This window comes from Rhinopithecus roxellana, chromosome 11, assembly GCF_007565055.1.
Source record: "Rhinopithecus roxellana isolate Shanxi Qingling chromosome 11, ASM756505v1, whole genome shotgun sequence".
NCBI classification, from domain to species: domain Eukaryota; kingdom Metazoa; phylum Chordata; class Mammalia; order Primates; family Cercopithecidae; genus Rhinopithecus; species Rhinopithecus roxellana.
Window position 1 is genome coordinate 52,891,121 of NC_044559.1, and position 16,594 is coordinate 52,907,714.

General features: G+C 50.3%; 1 protein-coding gene across 1 annotated transcript in view; it reads right to left on the bottom strand.

Annotated features, from left to right (window-relative positions):
* CFAP46 (cilia and flagella associated protein 46) overlaps positions 1–16,594 on the bottom strand; it is a 118,538-nt gene that overhangs the window by 73,050 nt on the left and 28,894 nt on the right. Inside the window, 4 exon segments of the mRNA XM_010382769.2 lie at positions 5,096–5,258; positions 5,683–5,814; positions 15,655–15,821; positions 16,339–16,446. Coding sequence (XP_010381071.2) covers positions 5,096–5,258; positions 5,683–5,814; positions 15,655–15,821; positions 16,339–16,446 — 570 coding nt within the window.

A 16,594-nucleotide genomic window follows, 5' to 3' on the forward strand; every position in this document is an offset into this window, starting at 1 on the left:
CACCGCAAGGGAAGCATCTGGGGAGAAATAATGCAAGACCCTGGAAGCCAGCCAATGTAGTGAGACAGCCAGGTGGGAAGGGGCCCCCCGAGAATCTCCGACAGGCCTGCTCACTGGGAGGAATGCGCACTGGGGTGGAGCCACAGAGGCTCACGCCATTTGCAGCCGGGAGGAGCCTGGCCCCTCCTCCTCCCGGGTGAACCTGGGATTCATTCAGTGAGGTGAGAAGTGCACTGGCAGGAAACACTCTCTCGCTTCACTAAGTCTCTGTTTCCCCTTTTCTTCCTTTCTACCCAATAAAACCCTGCCTTTCTCACCCTTCAAATTGTCTACAAGCCTCATCTTTTGTGGCAGTGTGACAAGGACCCCGTCTTTAGCTGAACTGAGCAAAAGTCCCACAACAGTGTGAGACCCCAAGTCAAAGGTGAGCCATTCACGTGATCGCTCAGGTCTCCGCTCGGCCTCTTCCCAGTGTACTTTTCTTCCTTTCCTTCCTGTTCTGAAGCTCTCTAATAAACTCACTCTTGCTCTGAGACTTGCCTCTGTCTCTCCTGCTTTACGCTCCTCAGTTGAAGTCTTTCTTCTGAGAAGGCAAGGATTGAGGTTGCTGCAGCCCACTGCGGATTTGCCGCTGGTGCCGCACTTCGGTGGTGTGTGACTTGAACACGTCTGCTGCTAACCATTCAGCTCTATCTAATTATAGATGTTGCAGCAAAATTTCTGAAATGCTAAGTCACAAAAGTCTGCAACTGCTCCCCTAACATAATTGAGAGCTTTTTCAATGACATGAAACATCTAAGTTGGTTTTACGGCTCCAAATCAATGTGATGAAAAGCACATTAGAAAAAACTTAGGGCAGGCAGTGAGAGCCAATCTCAGAGGGAGTTCACTGCTGTAAATGCTGTATTAAAGAAGGATCTCAAATCAATAATCCAACTTTACATCATAAGGAACTAAAACACTAGCAGAAGGAAGGAAATAATAGAGATCAGAGCACAGACAAAAAAAAGATGACAGAAAAACAATAAAGAAAATCTACTGTTTAAAAGTTGGTTCTTTAAAAAGATCAACAAAATTGACAAGCCTTTAGATAACTGACAAAAAAAAAAAGGAAGACTAGTCAAATAACTAAAATAAGTAATGCAAGTGGAGGCATTACTACTGACCTCAGGGAGATAAAAAGGATTATAAGAAAATCCTATGAATATTTGCACACCAACAAATTAGATAATCTAGAAAAATGAACAAATCCCTCCAAACACACCCAGACTGACTCAGGAAGAAACAGAAAATCTCCACAGACTTATAATAAGAGATTAAATTAGTAATCAAAAGCCTCTTAATAAAGAAAAATCCTGGACTAGATGGCTTCATCAGTGACTCCCATCAAACATTTAAAGAAGCATTAGCAACAATCCTAATTAACTCTTCAAAAATGTAAAGACAAAGAAACACTCCTGGGTTCACTCTATGAGGCCAGCATTACTCTGCTATCAAATCCAGATAAAGACATCACCAGAAAAGAAAGTTATAGACCAATATCCCTTATGAATATAGATGCAAAAATCCTCCCCAAAAGATTAGCAAACGAAATCCAACAGCATATTAAAAAGATGACTCATAATGACCAAGTGGGATTTGTGAGGGGTGCGAGGGTGGCTCACGGTGGGCAGATCTGTCAGCGTGATGTGCAGTATTCAGCATTAACAGAGCAAAGGAGAAAAACCACATGACCAGCTCAACGGATGGAGAAAAGGCATCTGGTAAGACCCAACACTATTTCATGACAAAAAACTCTCAGAAAACTAGACATAGACGATTCCTCAACATGATGAAGGGTCCTTATGGAAAAACCCACCGCTCACGTCACATGCAATGGTGAGGCTGGAGCTCTCTCACTAAGACCAGGAACAAGACAAGGTCACTGCTTCCACTGCTGCTACTCCACCAGAGGCTCTGACCAGAGCTACTGGGTAACAAGAAAGAACACAGTGAGAAACAGCCAGACTGTGTGTGCTACACTGGAAAAGAAGAGGTAAAACTATCTCTATTCACACATGACATGATCCTATGCAGAGAAAATTCTTACAAATCCACAAGAAAGCTATTAGAGTCAGTTAATGAATTCAGAAAAGTTGCAGGGCACAAGATCAACACACAAAAATCAGCTATGTTTTTATTCACCAGGAATGAAAACTCCAAAAAGGAAATTAGGAAGAAAGTTCTATAGACTGAGTTGTGTGCCCCCAAAATTCATATCCCGAGACTCTAACCCCTACTGTGGTGGTATTTGGAGACAGGGCCTCTGGGAGGTAACTGAGGTTAGATAAGGTCACGAGAGTGGGGTCCTCATGATAAAGTTAGTGCACTTTAAGAAAAGACACCAGAGAGCTTGCTCTCTCCTTCTGTGTGCCACATGAAGACATGGTGAGAAGGCAGCCAGGCTCTGTGTGCCACATGAAGACACGGTGAGAAGACAGCCAGGCACTGATGGCCAGCAAGATGTTCCTCACCAGAACCCAGCCACGCTGGCTCCCTGATCTCAGACTTCCAGGTCCAGACTTTGAGAAATAAATTAAGCCATCCAGTCTATGGTATTTTGTTATGGCAGCCCAAGCTAAGACAGAAAGCATTCCTGTTTATAACAGCACCTTAAAAAATTAAATACTTAGTAACAAATCTAACTAAAGAGGTGAAAGACTTGTATGCTAAAAACTATAAAAGGTTGCTGAAAGAAATTAAAGACCTACATAAATGAAAAGACAGCCCATGTTCATGGATAGGAAGCCTTAACATTGTTAAAATGACAATACTACCCAAAGCAGTATTCAACACAATCTCTATGGGTTCCAATAGTCTTTTTAAAAAATATATAATTTTAAAAAATGATCCTCACATACATATGGAATTAAAAAACTGATCCTCAAATTCATATGGAATTGCAAGGGGTCCCAAAGAGCTAAAACAATCTTGAAAAACAACAAAGTTGGAGGACCTATGCTTCCCAACTTGGAAACATATTACAAAGCTACAGTGACTCAAACAGCATAGTATTGGCAAAATGATACCATATAGGCCAGTGAAATAGAGAGCCCCAAAATAAATGCTTGCATTTCTGGTCAAACTATTTTCAGCAACAATGCCAAGACCATTCACTAGGGAAAGCACAGTCTCTTCAAGTGGTGCTGCAAAAACTGGATATCCACATGCAAAAGAATGATGTTGAACCTTTACCTAATACCATATGCAAAAATTAACTCAAATGGATCAAAGATCTAAACTTAAGAGCTAAAGCTACAAAATTCTCAGAAGAAAATAATGGAGAAAATCCTCATGGTACTGGATGTAGCAATGACCAGGGATATGACACCAAAGATACAGGCAACAAAAGAAAAAAATAGATAAATTGGACCTCTTAAAAATTAGGAACATTTGTGCATCAAATGGCATGATCAAATGAGTGAAGTTAACCCAGAGAATGGGAGAAAATACTTGCAGATCAGGTATCTGCTAAGGGATTAACATCCAGGCTCCATCCTGAGGCTCTCTGGCCATGAATCTCCGTCTGTTATGGCCCTCACCATCTGCAGGCCCTCCCTTCACAGGGCCCTGCAAGACACTGCAGGTTTGTAGGAACCACATATCTGGGTCAGCCAGGATTCTTGGTCACAAGTAGTAAAAATCTACTCTGTTCTTCCTGGGCAGCCAGAAAATGTGCTGGGCAGCATCAGTGGGAGGCTAAGCCCTGGGGCCAGGAAGATGCATCTTGCCCACAGGATGGCCACATGTGGGTTGGCAGGTTGGCAGGTTGGCAGGCCAGGTGGAGCAGCCTTGGCTTGCCTCTGTACTCTCTAGTCTGGCTCCAGAGGCAGTTCTGCAGAGCTCAGACCCAGGCTTCCAGGGGAAGCCAGTCCAGGAGGGTCCCTTTGCCTAGACCACACTGGATGAGGAGGCACTCCCCTGGAGCAGGCCAGCATAGGGAGAGGCTGGGGTGGGCTGGACAGCCCAGAGGCCCCAATACAGCCTTTTCAAAGTCAGGCCAAGAAGCTGCCTTGGGCATGCATCTGAGGATCTGCGCAGCGGCTTCTGTGGCGGCGCCTACTGCTTGTGCCTGCTGTCTTGTGCCCCACTCCCCTGTCCTCCTCCTCCCACTGGAGCTTCGGGTTATGCAGCTCTGCTCCTCTTAGAAGGGCTCCGTTTTGTGGGTTCTCTGTGGCGGACTCCTGATTCCCGGTTACAGCTGAGGCCAGAAGAGAGCTCAGAGTGGGCTGGACTGGCTCAGCCCTGGTCTAAAGACTGACCCTAACCCGAGAGTCTCAGCCTCTTCCCAGGAGGAGAGGTTGCCTCCCCATCTCCCAGCAGGGAGCTGTGTCCACAGACCTGTGAGCCAGAAGCACGAAGCCTTCACCGACTCTAGAGCCTACTCAGGAAGCCCAGTCCACAAGGCCGAGGCTTGTCCTGCCAGTCTGTGCCCAGGGAGAAGCTGGCCAGGCTCCTGCTCTTGGGGAGAGGCCTGCAGGACCACTCCAGGACCCATGCCCAGCCTCCCTCCAACAACCCTAGAAGGAGGTACACTCTTGGATCCACATGGCCCCTCTCCTGCAACCGTCCTCCCTGGGTTGCCCCATCCCCTGGGCCTTGGGGGCTCCGCTCCCTACCACCCTACTCTGCCTAAGCCTCCAGAGGCACCTGTGGCTCAGCCCCTGCCCCCTGCCCTGCCCTCTGCTTGCCGTTCCTCAGGGCCACCCTCTCTCACGGCAGGTGGGGCCTGTCCTCCCTGCCTAGAATCCAAGCCGCTTAGGGAAGAGACTGTGCTGGCCTCGCTCTCTACCCACTGCTGTGTGTCTCCAGTTCTGAGAGCCCCTCGGTGCATGTATGCTGCTGGGGGAGGTCAGGGCTGAGCACCGAGTCCAGCAGGGGGCCCCGCAGTGTTGGCACTTGGGGACCCCCCTTAACCCCCTCCCCTCCTCGGCTGGTGCTGGTGCACCCTCTGGGAGGCCTGTGGGGTCTTTCTTTGGGAGCCTCTCCAGTCCTTTCTGGAAGACCCACTAGAGGCCTCAGTGGGAGTCAGGAGCCCCCTCCAGGGCTGGCGCACCTGCTTTCTGGCCTCTGTCTTGTTGATGATGCTGATGATCCTCTTCAGGGCACCCTTGGCCTTCTTCCTGTAGACGGCTGAGGATAGGAGCGGGAGCCAGGCGTTCCAGTAGTGCCGTGCGGCCAGCATCACCAGGGTGCTGCTGCCCGCGATGCCTCCAAACCTGAAAGAGGGCAGGTCATGACACGGCGGCTCCACCTGGGCCCACCTGGAGCTGCTGGACCAGGAGGGACAGGAAGGTCAGGTGCCCAGGGCCCATCCATGCGCTTGCTCCCTTCTGGGCATGTGGCTCGCTCAGGCGTCCCTGCTGCATCCTCTCCAGTGGGCCTTTCTGGGCAGCACAGGGTCAGACCCCCGCCAAGGTCAGGCTGTAGGAGCCCAGGCAGGTACAAGGGCAAGAGGGGCCACCACACCTCCTTGAAGACTATGCCCTGAACTGGCCACACTGTCCACCTCGCCCTCGCTGGCAGGAGCCCTCCCTTGGGCCCACAGAACAGACCACAGCCTTGGTGAGCACAGCGGTCTGGCACAGCAGGGGAGGGACACAGCCCCCACAGCACCACCCCAGCCCCTTTAGAGCCGTGCACCTGGCGCTCTCCGTGAAGGCCTTGGCTGCTACCAGCCGCAGCTGCTTCCGGCCCTTCAGGTTCTCCATGACGCTCCTGCCCTGGATGCTCGTGGCCGTGCACAGCATCTCTGCCACCAGCCGGGACTCCTCGCTGCAGGACACAGGGCCAGTGAGGAGGGAGACCACTGTGGCCCACCTTGGGTCCTCCCTCCCTGGGTCACGGTCACTGACCTGTGGACTGCACAGGTGGTATTCTAAGACGGGCAGCTCCTGGTCCATGAGCACATGTGCACAGGGCTCCACCCTCCCCAAATCTAAGCCAGCCTCAGGGAGTCGCCAGACTGCAGGGATGCAAGGCCCTGGTCTTCTGAGGCCTGGAGTGCCCACGTGTGGCCTGGGCGCTGGAGACAGCCACCCTGGGAATGCTCTCAACCATGGAGCTGGCAGCCACGTGGCAAGGGTGGGAGTGGGCTGTGGGGACATCCAGCCAGTGGACCCTCAAGACTGTCGCCTCAGCTGACTCTCACAGTAACCTTATGAGAGACCCCAACTCAAAACTAACTGGCTGTGTCCAGTCAGTCCCCAGAACCATGGGGCAGAATCATTAACTGTTTTTTTAATGACTAATCTTTAGAGGGGCTTGTGCAGCAACAGATCCACAGAACCAGCCCCATTTGGGGCCTCTCCCCTCTACAGGGCCTGCTGCCCAGGCCCACATGGAAGTCTGGCCTCAGAAGGTCCACTCTGCACCCAGAGCTTGGCTGGACGCACAGTCCTGGGCGTCAACAGCAGCATCAGCTCCACGGCTCCTCATCCCTGGACATTCGCTGCTCCAGTGCTGCCGTGGCTGGGGCTGCAACACCACACACTAAGGCAGGATTCCTGCCATGGACGGGGAGCACACCCTTGCAGCTCAGCTCAGAGGAGGCACCGGATTTATTCTCTGAGAAAGATGCTGGTTCATGGGTAGACTCCCTTCATGGACCAGGGTCCCAGAGCCAGGGACCTGCTTGCAGGAGCAGACAGCTGCTTCTGTCCCTCTGTCCCAAAGGAGTCAAAAGAGGAAGGCGCTGCCCTTTGGCCTGCATGGACCTGTAGTGCCCAAAGCAAGCTGGTGAGTGAAGCTGAAACCACCTTCTAAGGCGGGCACGGCGACCTAGGCAGGGCAGGAAGGAGAGTTCCGTTTCCTGGGTACTGCCGTCCTAAACATTTTGATCCATGTTATGCAGTTGTTGAGTGTTCCATAAATGCCAGTGAGTGAGGTCTGCTCCTTCCGTCTGCAGCCTCAGTGACGTCCCCCCTGCTTTGCTCTGTCAGCTGCTGAAAGAGGAATGTTAAAATCTACAGCTAGAACCGTAGATGGATCCATGTTTCACTTTCTGTATTTTCAAGCTCTGCTATCAGGTGAACACACATTTAGCATTTTTATGTCTTCTTGAAGATTTAATCCTTTATGATGAGGAAGGTCTCCCTCGGATAGCGTGCCTGGGCCGTTTAAGCGCCACACCAGCTTTCTCGTGGTTGGCGCTTGCACAGTGCCTCTCTCCCGTCTTTTTACCTTTAATCTGTGTCTTTACATTTGAAGAGGGTCTCCTGTACATAGTTGATCATTGGGTCTTGCTCCTATGTTCTGTGAGATAAACTGCATTTTAACTGCAGTGTTGGTTCATTTACGTTTAATGGAATGACTGTTACGGCCAGGGTCAAATCCACCATTTGCTCCTTGTTTTCCTTTTGACTTACATGTTCTTTGTTCCTTTCCTCCCTTTTTTTGCATGAACGAAATATTTTTAGTATCCCGATTCATATCCTCTATTAGATTTTTCATTATATCTCTTTGCTTTATTCCATTTCTTAGCACTTGCTCCAGGGATTGCAGTATGCGTCCTTCACCACCCACGTCTACCTCACCCGAGTCCTCCTCCACGTCACGTGCGGCAGGAGGGCCCTCGGAATCGCTGCCTCTCAGCCCGTCCCACGTGTTTCCAGTGCCCTGCATCTTGCCTCTATATTTATGAAAAATCCTACAATAGGATCTTATTTTTGCTTTAAAAGGTCATGTGTTTCTTGACGAATTTAAGAACTGAAAGGGAAAAAAGTCTTTTATGTTTACCCCCAAATTGACCATTTTTGGTGTTTTTCATCTCCTCTAGCATGTCCTCTTCTAAGGATTGGCTGGGAATGGATCCTCTTAGCTTTTATTAATCTTAGAATGTCTTGATTCTGTCTTCATTTGTGAGGACTATTGCTGGCGGATATAGAATTCTAGATTGACAGGTTTTCTTTTTCAACACTTAAAAACCATCACCCTTTGTATTCTGGTTTGCATTGTCTCTGATGAGAAGCCAGCAGCAATTCTTGCCCTGGTTTTCCCGTATGCACAAATCCACCCCTACGCTAACGTCTTTCCAGGATCTTCTCCCGCTCTTTGGTCTTCAGCAAAGTGACTGCAATTCCCCCACGACGGAGCCAGCTGTGGTTTTCTTTGCGTTTATCCCACTTGGGGTTCCTTGAAAGTCTTGGATCTCCAGGTTGATTTTTTTTTTTTGAGACGGAGTCTCACTCTGTCACCCGGGCTGGAGTGCAGTGGCCGGATCTCAGCTCACTGCAAGCTCCGCCTCCCAGGTTTAGGCCATTCTCCTGCCTCAGCCTCCCAAGCAGCTGGGACTACAGGTGCCAGCCACCTCGCCCGGCTAGTTTTTTGTATTTTTTAGTAGAGACGGGGTTTCACCGTGTTAGCCAGGATGGTCTCGATCTCCTGACCTCGTGATCCGCCCGTCTCGGCCTCCCAAAGTGCTGGGATTACAGGCTTGAGCCACCGCGCCCGGCCCAGGTTGATATTTTTAATTCAACCTGTAAAATTTTCAGCCATTATGTTTTCAAATGTGTATATTTCGGCCTCCCCCTGCTGCCTTTGTCTTCCCGAGACTCCAGTTACACTCAGGTTAGACCCCCTGCCATGGCGCCCCTGGTCACAGAGTGAAAGCTCTATGGCCCCACTGGTCGCAGACGGAAAGCTCTGTTCATTTAGTTTCTCCGTTTTTCTCCTTGTGCTTTGGTTTTCAGAGTCTGCTGGCCTGGATTCGAAGTTACTGATCATTCTTCAGTGTCCAGCCTGATGATACGCTCTTCCAATGGCATGTCCATTTCAGACACTTTGTTTTTCAGTTCTAGGAATTCCATTCAGTTATTATAGGTTCCATTCTTTATTGAAATTCTTGTCTGTACACTAGTTATTTCCATTGAAAATCTGTGATTTCATTGACAGCAGCTATTTTCGACTCCTTGTCTGCTCATGGTCACATACACCACAGCTGGGTCCGTTGGCTGTTTTTTTCATCCTGGTTATGAATCACATTTTCTCGCTTTTGTGCACATCTAGTAATTTCTTACTTTGTGCTGGACATTGTGAGGGCTCTGCTGCTGAAAGTGTGGATTGTGTTGACTTCCTTTAAAGAGTGTTGGGTTTTGTTCTGACAGGCAGTTAATTACTGGTGGCTCAGCTTCATCCTACTGCGATGTGGTTTAGGCTTTGTTGGGGCAAGTCTGCACTCACCCCATTGCTAAGGTGTGTCTTTCTGAAAGCCTGGAGTTCAGTGAGGTACCCCCTGATGTGAGCTGGTCATAACTCCAACTTCTCTTAGCACAGGATGGCCTCTGGCATCTTGTCAGCTTACAGACCCCTCCATACCTGTTTTCTGCCAGGCCTGGAATCTAGTCCTGCACACACATCGTTTACCACCAGGCAGGCCACAGACACTCATGGGTGGCTCCACAGAACGAGGGCCCTGCCCCACCTGCCCACGTCATGTCCTAGACACCTCAGCTGCTGCAGCCCCAAGCCCTGGCCGGTTTCTCCCCACGACTCTTCCATCTGAGGCCCACGCCCCAGGCTGCAGCATGGGAAGCTCCCTGAGGCAGAACGCAGAGCCCACTTCCGATACTTCCTTCTAGCAAGAATGGCTGCCTTGTACTGCCTGCTGTCCAACAGCTAAAAACAATGGTCTCATGTATATTTTCAAGTTTTACAGTTTTTCTTTTTCACAGCACAAGAGTATGATACCCATTATGCTTTCAAGGCCAGAACTAGGTGACTTTTAAATTTATATTAATAACATTAAATATAAATATACATAATATATAATATATAAATATATATAAAATCACTGTTGGTGATAACGTTAAATAAAAATGTTGAGCTGAGTTGGAAGGTCCAAATGACACTCTTAGACTATTGTTCTTTACGCATTTTGTGTGTATTTTAAGAATCTACATGAAATTTCTTATTAATATAAATTCCTTGACGTTAATAGCACAAGTGTGAAACTGATTTGGTAACCACACATTCACAATTGAGAATATGAACTGATTAGTAACTGTTCTACTTTTCACCAAGAATGGAAAGCCACTCTGCCATTAGTGTAAAATGCTATCATAACAGCTACACTGTGACAAATTCCATGCTAGGGTTTCTACACATACTTTTCAAAATGGAAAGAAATTAGGATGAAGAATTGAAATACGTGTAAACTTTTTAAAGTATCTCTTACAAAGGCTGGTCGTCCGCAGCATGTGGGCATGGGTCCTGCTGGACTGGGGAAGGGCCTGTGGCCCTGACAGGGACCAGCGAGGTGACCACATCATCTCCTGCTGAGCAGCAGCCTGCCGGGCCTCTCCAGTCTCCTGCGCCCAGGCTGCCTGCACCCAGGGCAGAGGGGCTCCCGCTGGGCGCAATGACACTAACTGCCACTAGAGGACAGCAATGGTCCACAAAGGACTTTCCAAAAGTCCTCACATAGAAATCCAATTTTTCCAGTCTCATATGACCTCTCCTTTTCCCTGTTACCATATGTATAAATTTACAGCTTTAGCTAATTCAACAGAAAAATTGATTTTTAAGTCAATTTACACAGCAGTGGCAGGGCCAGGGCGCCCAGCCCCGACATCCTCCTGTTGTGTGCCACTGTGCCCCCCAGCACTTGGGGAAGTAATGCTAACTCAGTTATGAGAGGCCCTATACAGCAACACTGTGCACCATCACCTCTATGACGCTGTCTTTGTAGTTTATTTCTCTTAGAAATAATGTGTGTTCTGTTCTGTTTGGAGACAGAGTCTCACTGCGTCACCCAGGCTGGAGTGCAGTGGCACAATCGACCTACAGGCTGCTTACGAGGATGAATAAAGTTCGGCTCGCTCAGACCCCCTGTAGTCCCTTCCAACTGACCTGTGTGGCCAGTGACCGCATGACACTTAATCCCCACCTATCACCTTGGCACCTACAATGTCACGCCAGCCTCTCATCTTCCAGGCCCCACCGTGACCTTGGTGACTCACCTTCCCGGCGAGGACCACAACACCCACACTTCCCTTAGCTCGTCCTTCCTGCTCTACCAGCGGATGTTACCTGCGCTTTTCCTTCACTTTTGTATTGCCAAAATCAATCCTTTCATCAAAATGCTTCCTTCTTTGTCAACAAGTTAATCCTAAAAGTGGAATATCATGAACACCATGTTTCTCACTGGAGAGTCTGACTGTAAATGACTTGGTTTCCCAAGCTCTCTCATTGGTGTGCCCCACTGAACTGTCCCCACCTGTCATATGAGGGACTCTGTTTCCCTGCCCTCCCCAGGGTGCTCCTGAGCCGCCCGATGCGGTCAGGCAGCTCTCTCTGCACAGCGTCCATCTGGGGACAGCTCTTGACTACTTTCTCGGGTTGAATCTGTTATTTCTAGCATCCCACATATCTTTTTTTTTTTTTTTTTTTTTTTTTACTTCCTTGTTTTTCTGGATCATATCCTCAAGAAACTTTCTAAAAATGGTGTATGGGAAGTATACTCTCTGGGTCCTTTTGTCTAAAATGGCTTATTTTCACCTGATATGTGACTGACAGTTTGGGTGAGCTCGAATTCGAGGCTGAAAACTAACTCCACTTGGAATGTTCTATTTTCTTTCTGCTTCAAGTGGTGGCTGCTGAGAAGGCTGGGGCAGTTCTATTTCCTGCTCCTCTGATCTCGGCTTGGTGTCAGTCAGAGACTTCCAGAGACACCTCTGATCCCAGCCTGGTGTCTCAGCATGTCCAGAGCCAGGCAGATGTATTTTCAGCCTCAGCAAATCCAGGGCCCGAGGGGCCAGGGTGGGTGGCAGGCATCTCCTGCTTATGCCCGAGCTGCAGGGCTGGGGACGCACCCCCGGCCCCACCTGCACAGGAAGGCCAGGGAGGGACATCAAAGCAGCTGAGTTTTCCTTTTGGAAGCAAATTGATTTGTATTACAGACTGCAGGGAAAACGTAACCTCTAGCCTCTGACAGAGGGATGCCAAAGAGGGGGGCCTGGCATGGAATCCTGTCCATATGGTTTTGGAAGAAAGATCATTCGCAATGAAAAGCCCCTTGATGTTGGCAGAAAACAGTGGGACAGGGCTCTACCCCAACTCTGCTCCAGCCCTTTGCTGCCACGCTCTCCCTCCAGCTCCCCTGGTGAATATGGGGCACCACATGGCAGTGCCAGGCCAGTAGGGCAGGGTCCCAGGTGCATGGATCCTGGCAGGGCTCACAGCCTCCTGAGCACTCTCAGCCTCACCCCTGCCAAGGCGGTACTTACAGCCCATCGCCTGGGTTCAGTCCCAGCTCTGCCACTCACCCCAGCTGGGTGGCCTCAGGAGCCACTTCGCCTCTGCCTGCCCATTTCCTGCTCTAGAGCCTGGGAACAGTAGTGCCTGCCAACCGAGAAGAGTGAACGGGGGGCCTGGTGCATGATGCCCCATCCTGGGCACTGAGAAGAGTGAAGGGGAGGCCTGGCACGTGATGCCCCATTCTGGGCACTGAGGAGAATGAACAGGGGGCCTGGCGCGTGATGCCCCATTCTGGGCACTGAGGAGAATGAACAGGGGGCCTGGCGCGTGATGCCCCATCCTGGGCACTGAGAAGAGTGAACGGGGGGCCTGGCATGTGATGACCCGTCCTGGGCACTGAGAAGAGTGAAGGGGAGGCCTGGTACGTGATGCCCCATCCTAGGAACTGAGATGAGTGAATGGGGGCCTGGCGCGTGATGACCCGTCCTGGGCATTGAGAAAAGTGAATGGGAGGCCTGGTACATGGTGCCCAGTCTTGAGCGCTGGCCTGCTTGTGCCTCTGAGCACCCAGGAGACCCTGAACATGTGGAAGTTGCCAACGTGAAAGGCATCCTATGTTGGCCTCGCATCCCCACGGGTGTGGCCACCACAGGCCCTGGAGCCATCCTGGTGGGCGGGGCCATGGGAAGACGGGGCGTGGGCCTGGGGGGCTCCTTGGCTCTGGCAGGTGCTGCCCACACTGGCCATTTGGCCACAGAAAACATCTTTACAGCCTTTGGGTCAGCGGTTTCATCTTCCAGGATTATTAGACGCAGGAAATTGGCCAAAAAGAACCTCCAGGGAAACAGCCTTTACCGCAGAAACATTACAACAGATGGAAACGGCCTCGTATTCAAAAACGGAGAGAAGATTAGGGACGATAATAATCGCTCAATTGGATGGAACACGGTAAGCCACTAAAAGTGAGATCTGTGAAAATTAAAGAATGGGAATGTTCTGTGCCCGGATACGCTGTCAACAGGGCCTGGCGGGACAGCTGACTCTGGAGGGCTAGCGAGGGACCCGAGTCAGGGGCCATTTTCTTTTTTTCTTTTCTTTTTTCTTTTTTTTTTTAAAGATCAGATTTATTTGGAGAAAACAAAAAACCCACAACCCAAAGGATGGGATTTTACATCAAGACATCTCCCAGGTAGTAAGTCTGCAGATTACAAATCATTTTCATAGAAGGTATTTTTGTACAAATTTTACATATATTCAGGAGCAGGACATTAATCAATCCCCGTTTCTGTGTTAATAGGGGGGACCAGGTAGGGGAGAGGGAAGAACAGTTTTGGGTATAACTATTTGGAAGGAGAGCAGACGTGAAGAGGACAAACCCTAGCTTCTCATTATCTACAATCAATGGCTTTTCCTTTCTAGAAAAAAAAAAACAACCTTTCAATCTTCAACACTCTTTAAAAGCCCACTTCTTAGCTACTGGCCAATCCGCACCAATTATTTAAACTCACTTGGTACACACCTTTGCCAGCTGGGTAAATTATATTCACTATGCCCACTGCTGCAGCACGCATAAACCCACACCCCTGCATGGCTGAACAGGGCCTAACCTGGGACTGACGGGAGACGGGCTTGCACACCAAGATCAAGGTGTCGCTCTTCTGCTAGTACTGTCTACCAAGCTGATCCCTACTAAACTGCACATAGAAGCAGGCAAGTTTAGCTACTGTGTTGCAAGAGAAACCAGGACCTTGTTAAGTAGTTCTCTCCATTATCATTTATTCTCTCAAAGGAAGCTTTAAAAAAAAATAACAAAGAAAAACAACACATTGGTCTGGCCACCTCATGAATCCGACAAGCATTGGTGTGGCATTTCAGTGGAGAGGGAAACTTGGGGGGAAAAAACTCATCAAGGTTGTAAAAAAGGCTCCCAATTTAACTGTCCCTGTCCCCATGTACCCACCACCCAAGACCACCCATTATTCTAGAGCACTCTGATCTACCAAAGGGGTCAGAGCATCAGGAGCAGGCGAGGAGTGAGAACCAAAAGACACCAAGAAACCGATGTGCCTGAGAGAAGCAGCGGTTCTCCCTCCCACAGCTCTCCACGGCCACAAGAGAAAATGCCCAAGACGCCATCGATGTCACTCAGAGACTGCGTTTTGGGAGGTTAAGAGTAGCACGAAGAGCTTAAGATGACAACAAGAGTCTAAATTTTTAATTTCAAGGTTTCAACAGGATGTGGATATATTCAAACTTTCAAAAAGGACAGTGTTTAGAAAGGGTGAAACTAGGACACAGCAAACACGGGGAATGACCACGACCCCCAAGTGCTTCCGGCCCCAGGAAATAACCATTCATGTGTTTGCTGGAGGTCACACGATTTTCCCCTATGACCTGGTGCAGAATGACTCATCACTTCCCAAAAGCTTCTTTTCAAACCATGATTTTCCCATTTATTTTGGTCCAATGCAGTCCTATTCTGTATGGCCTATAGTCTCACTCCCAACTACCCCCGGGGGGTAATAATAATAATAATAATTCCCCCTAGGCTGGCCCCCAAAACTCAGAATTAAATAAGAGGAGGGGCTGGCAGCCTCCTGGAGACTGAAACAACTTGAGGCTAAATCTGCCTTTCCAAGAGTGGAGAATTTATTCAGATAATATCTGAGAATTTATATATGCACAGGCCATTTTCTTTCATTGAAATTACCCTTATTTTCAAATTTAATAAGCGTGCATATCTGTCTATTCAAAATGATTTCAAAGCTGTATGTCATCAGAAACGGCAGCTTTCTACCTGCGGAATATGTCCGTGTCCCCTCAGAACTCCGTTGCTGGGAGATCCTCACCCCCACAGTGATGTGTTGGGGTGGGCCTTTGAGGGGGGCTGGATCATGGGGATGGAGCCCTCACCAACAGGGTTAGTCCCTTATGAAAGGGACCCAGAGAGCCCCTGCCCTAGGAGGCACCGTCTGGGAGCTGGGAAGGGGCCCTCGGCAGACGCCGACTCTGCCACACCTCGATGGGACCTCCAGCCTCTGGAACTGTGAGCAGGAACCATCTGGGGTGGGAGCCCCCATCTGTGGCCCTTCGTCCCAGCCTCTGAAGGCTGAGGCCCCCCTTTCTGTGCCAACAATGCACACGCGGCCAGCAGGCCACACACCCCTCCTGGGAGGCCCACGTGACTTCAGAATCCTTCCTGACCAGCTTTCCACGGGCCACTGCTGCCGTGTCCATGAGGGCCCAGGGCTGGCAGGAGGAGGCTGCCTGTGCACATGGCTGAGGCCTGCAGGAAGCTTTCTGGACTGGGCCTGGGGACCTGCTGGGGCGCTCACATGCGCCCTGATCTGTGATTGCAGCCCAGGCCCGCGCTCCCTGCCCATTTTGGAGGAATTCGTCCAGTCATGAGAGCTTACTTACGGCCCAAATATCTTCAGGTACTTGATGCCCATTTCCACAGCCCTGTGAGCACAGGCCATGGTGGTCTCATGGTCACGTGCCGCATAGGCGAAGTGGGTCAGCCGCGTCAGGGTCTGCAGCTCCACCAGGGGGTCCGACCAGTTGCACTCAGAAGCCATTTTCACCAACTTCCAGTGGGTGGCAAGAGAAGGGGCACCGTGTTAGCAACAACGACCTTCCAGCGGCCTGCAGCCCCACGGACCACGCAGCACATGTGATTCGAAACAGAGGCGTGGCCTGTGAAGGGCCACTGCGCCACAGACCACAAAAGTTGAGCTACCACGTCCATGCCTGTGAGGGCCCCTGATGTTTTTGTAGCTCCCACACCCCACAAGGTGTCCTGGACATGGGACTGGCGTGTGCAGCCCCTGGCTGCCCCTGAGCAGCTCAGGGTGGGGCGGGACACGGAGGGTCCGCTCAGACAGCGTTTGCCTCACACCAGGAGATGGGGACTCTCTGAACATAAAGCTGAAGGAAGTGCGTAGACGGGGTACAGCTCTGCTGGGAGGTGAGGGAGAGTGGGGCAGAGTGGGGGTGAGCATGCACGATGAGGTTTGAGTTCTAACCACCTTGGGCAACACCCTCAGACCCTCGGTGTCCTCGCCTCTGGGCCCCTGGCCTCCTGAGACCCCTGGGGATACCTACCTGGGCCAGGGAGGGGACAGTGAAGTCCATGAGGCCCAGCCCGTTGCATGAGTACATTTCCAAGGCAACGAGGACTCTGGTCACCGAGCTGACATCCTCGCTGGCGCCCTGGTGGGAAGGATGCCCTGAGTGCATCAGCCCAAGGGTGCGGGGGGGTCTGGAACATGTGTGAATCGAACACTGAGAGGTATCAGTTTTATGACAACAATCAGACCATGAAATTCGGAGCGTTTAGACCTTAGGCTGTGTTTCTAAC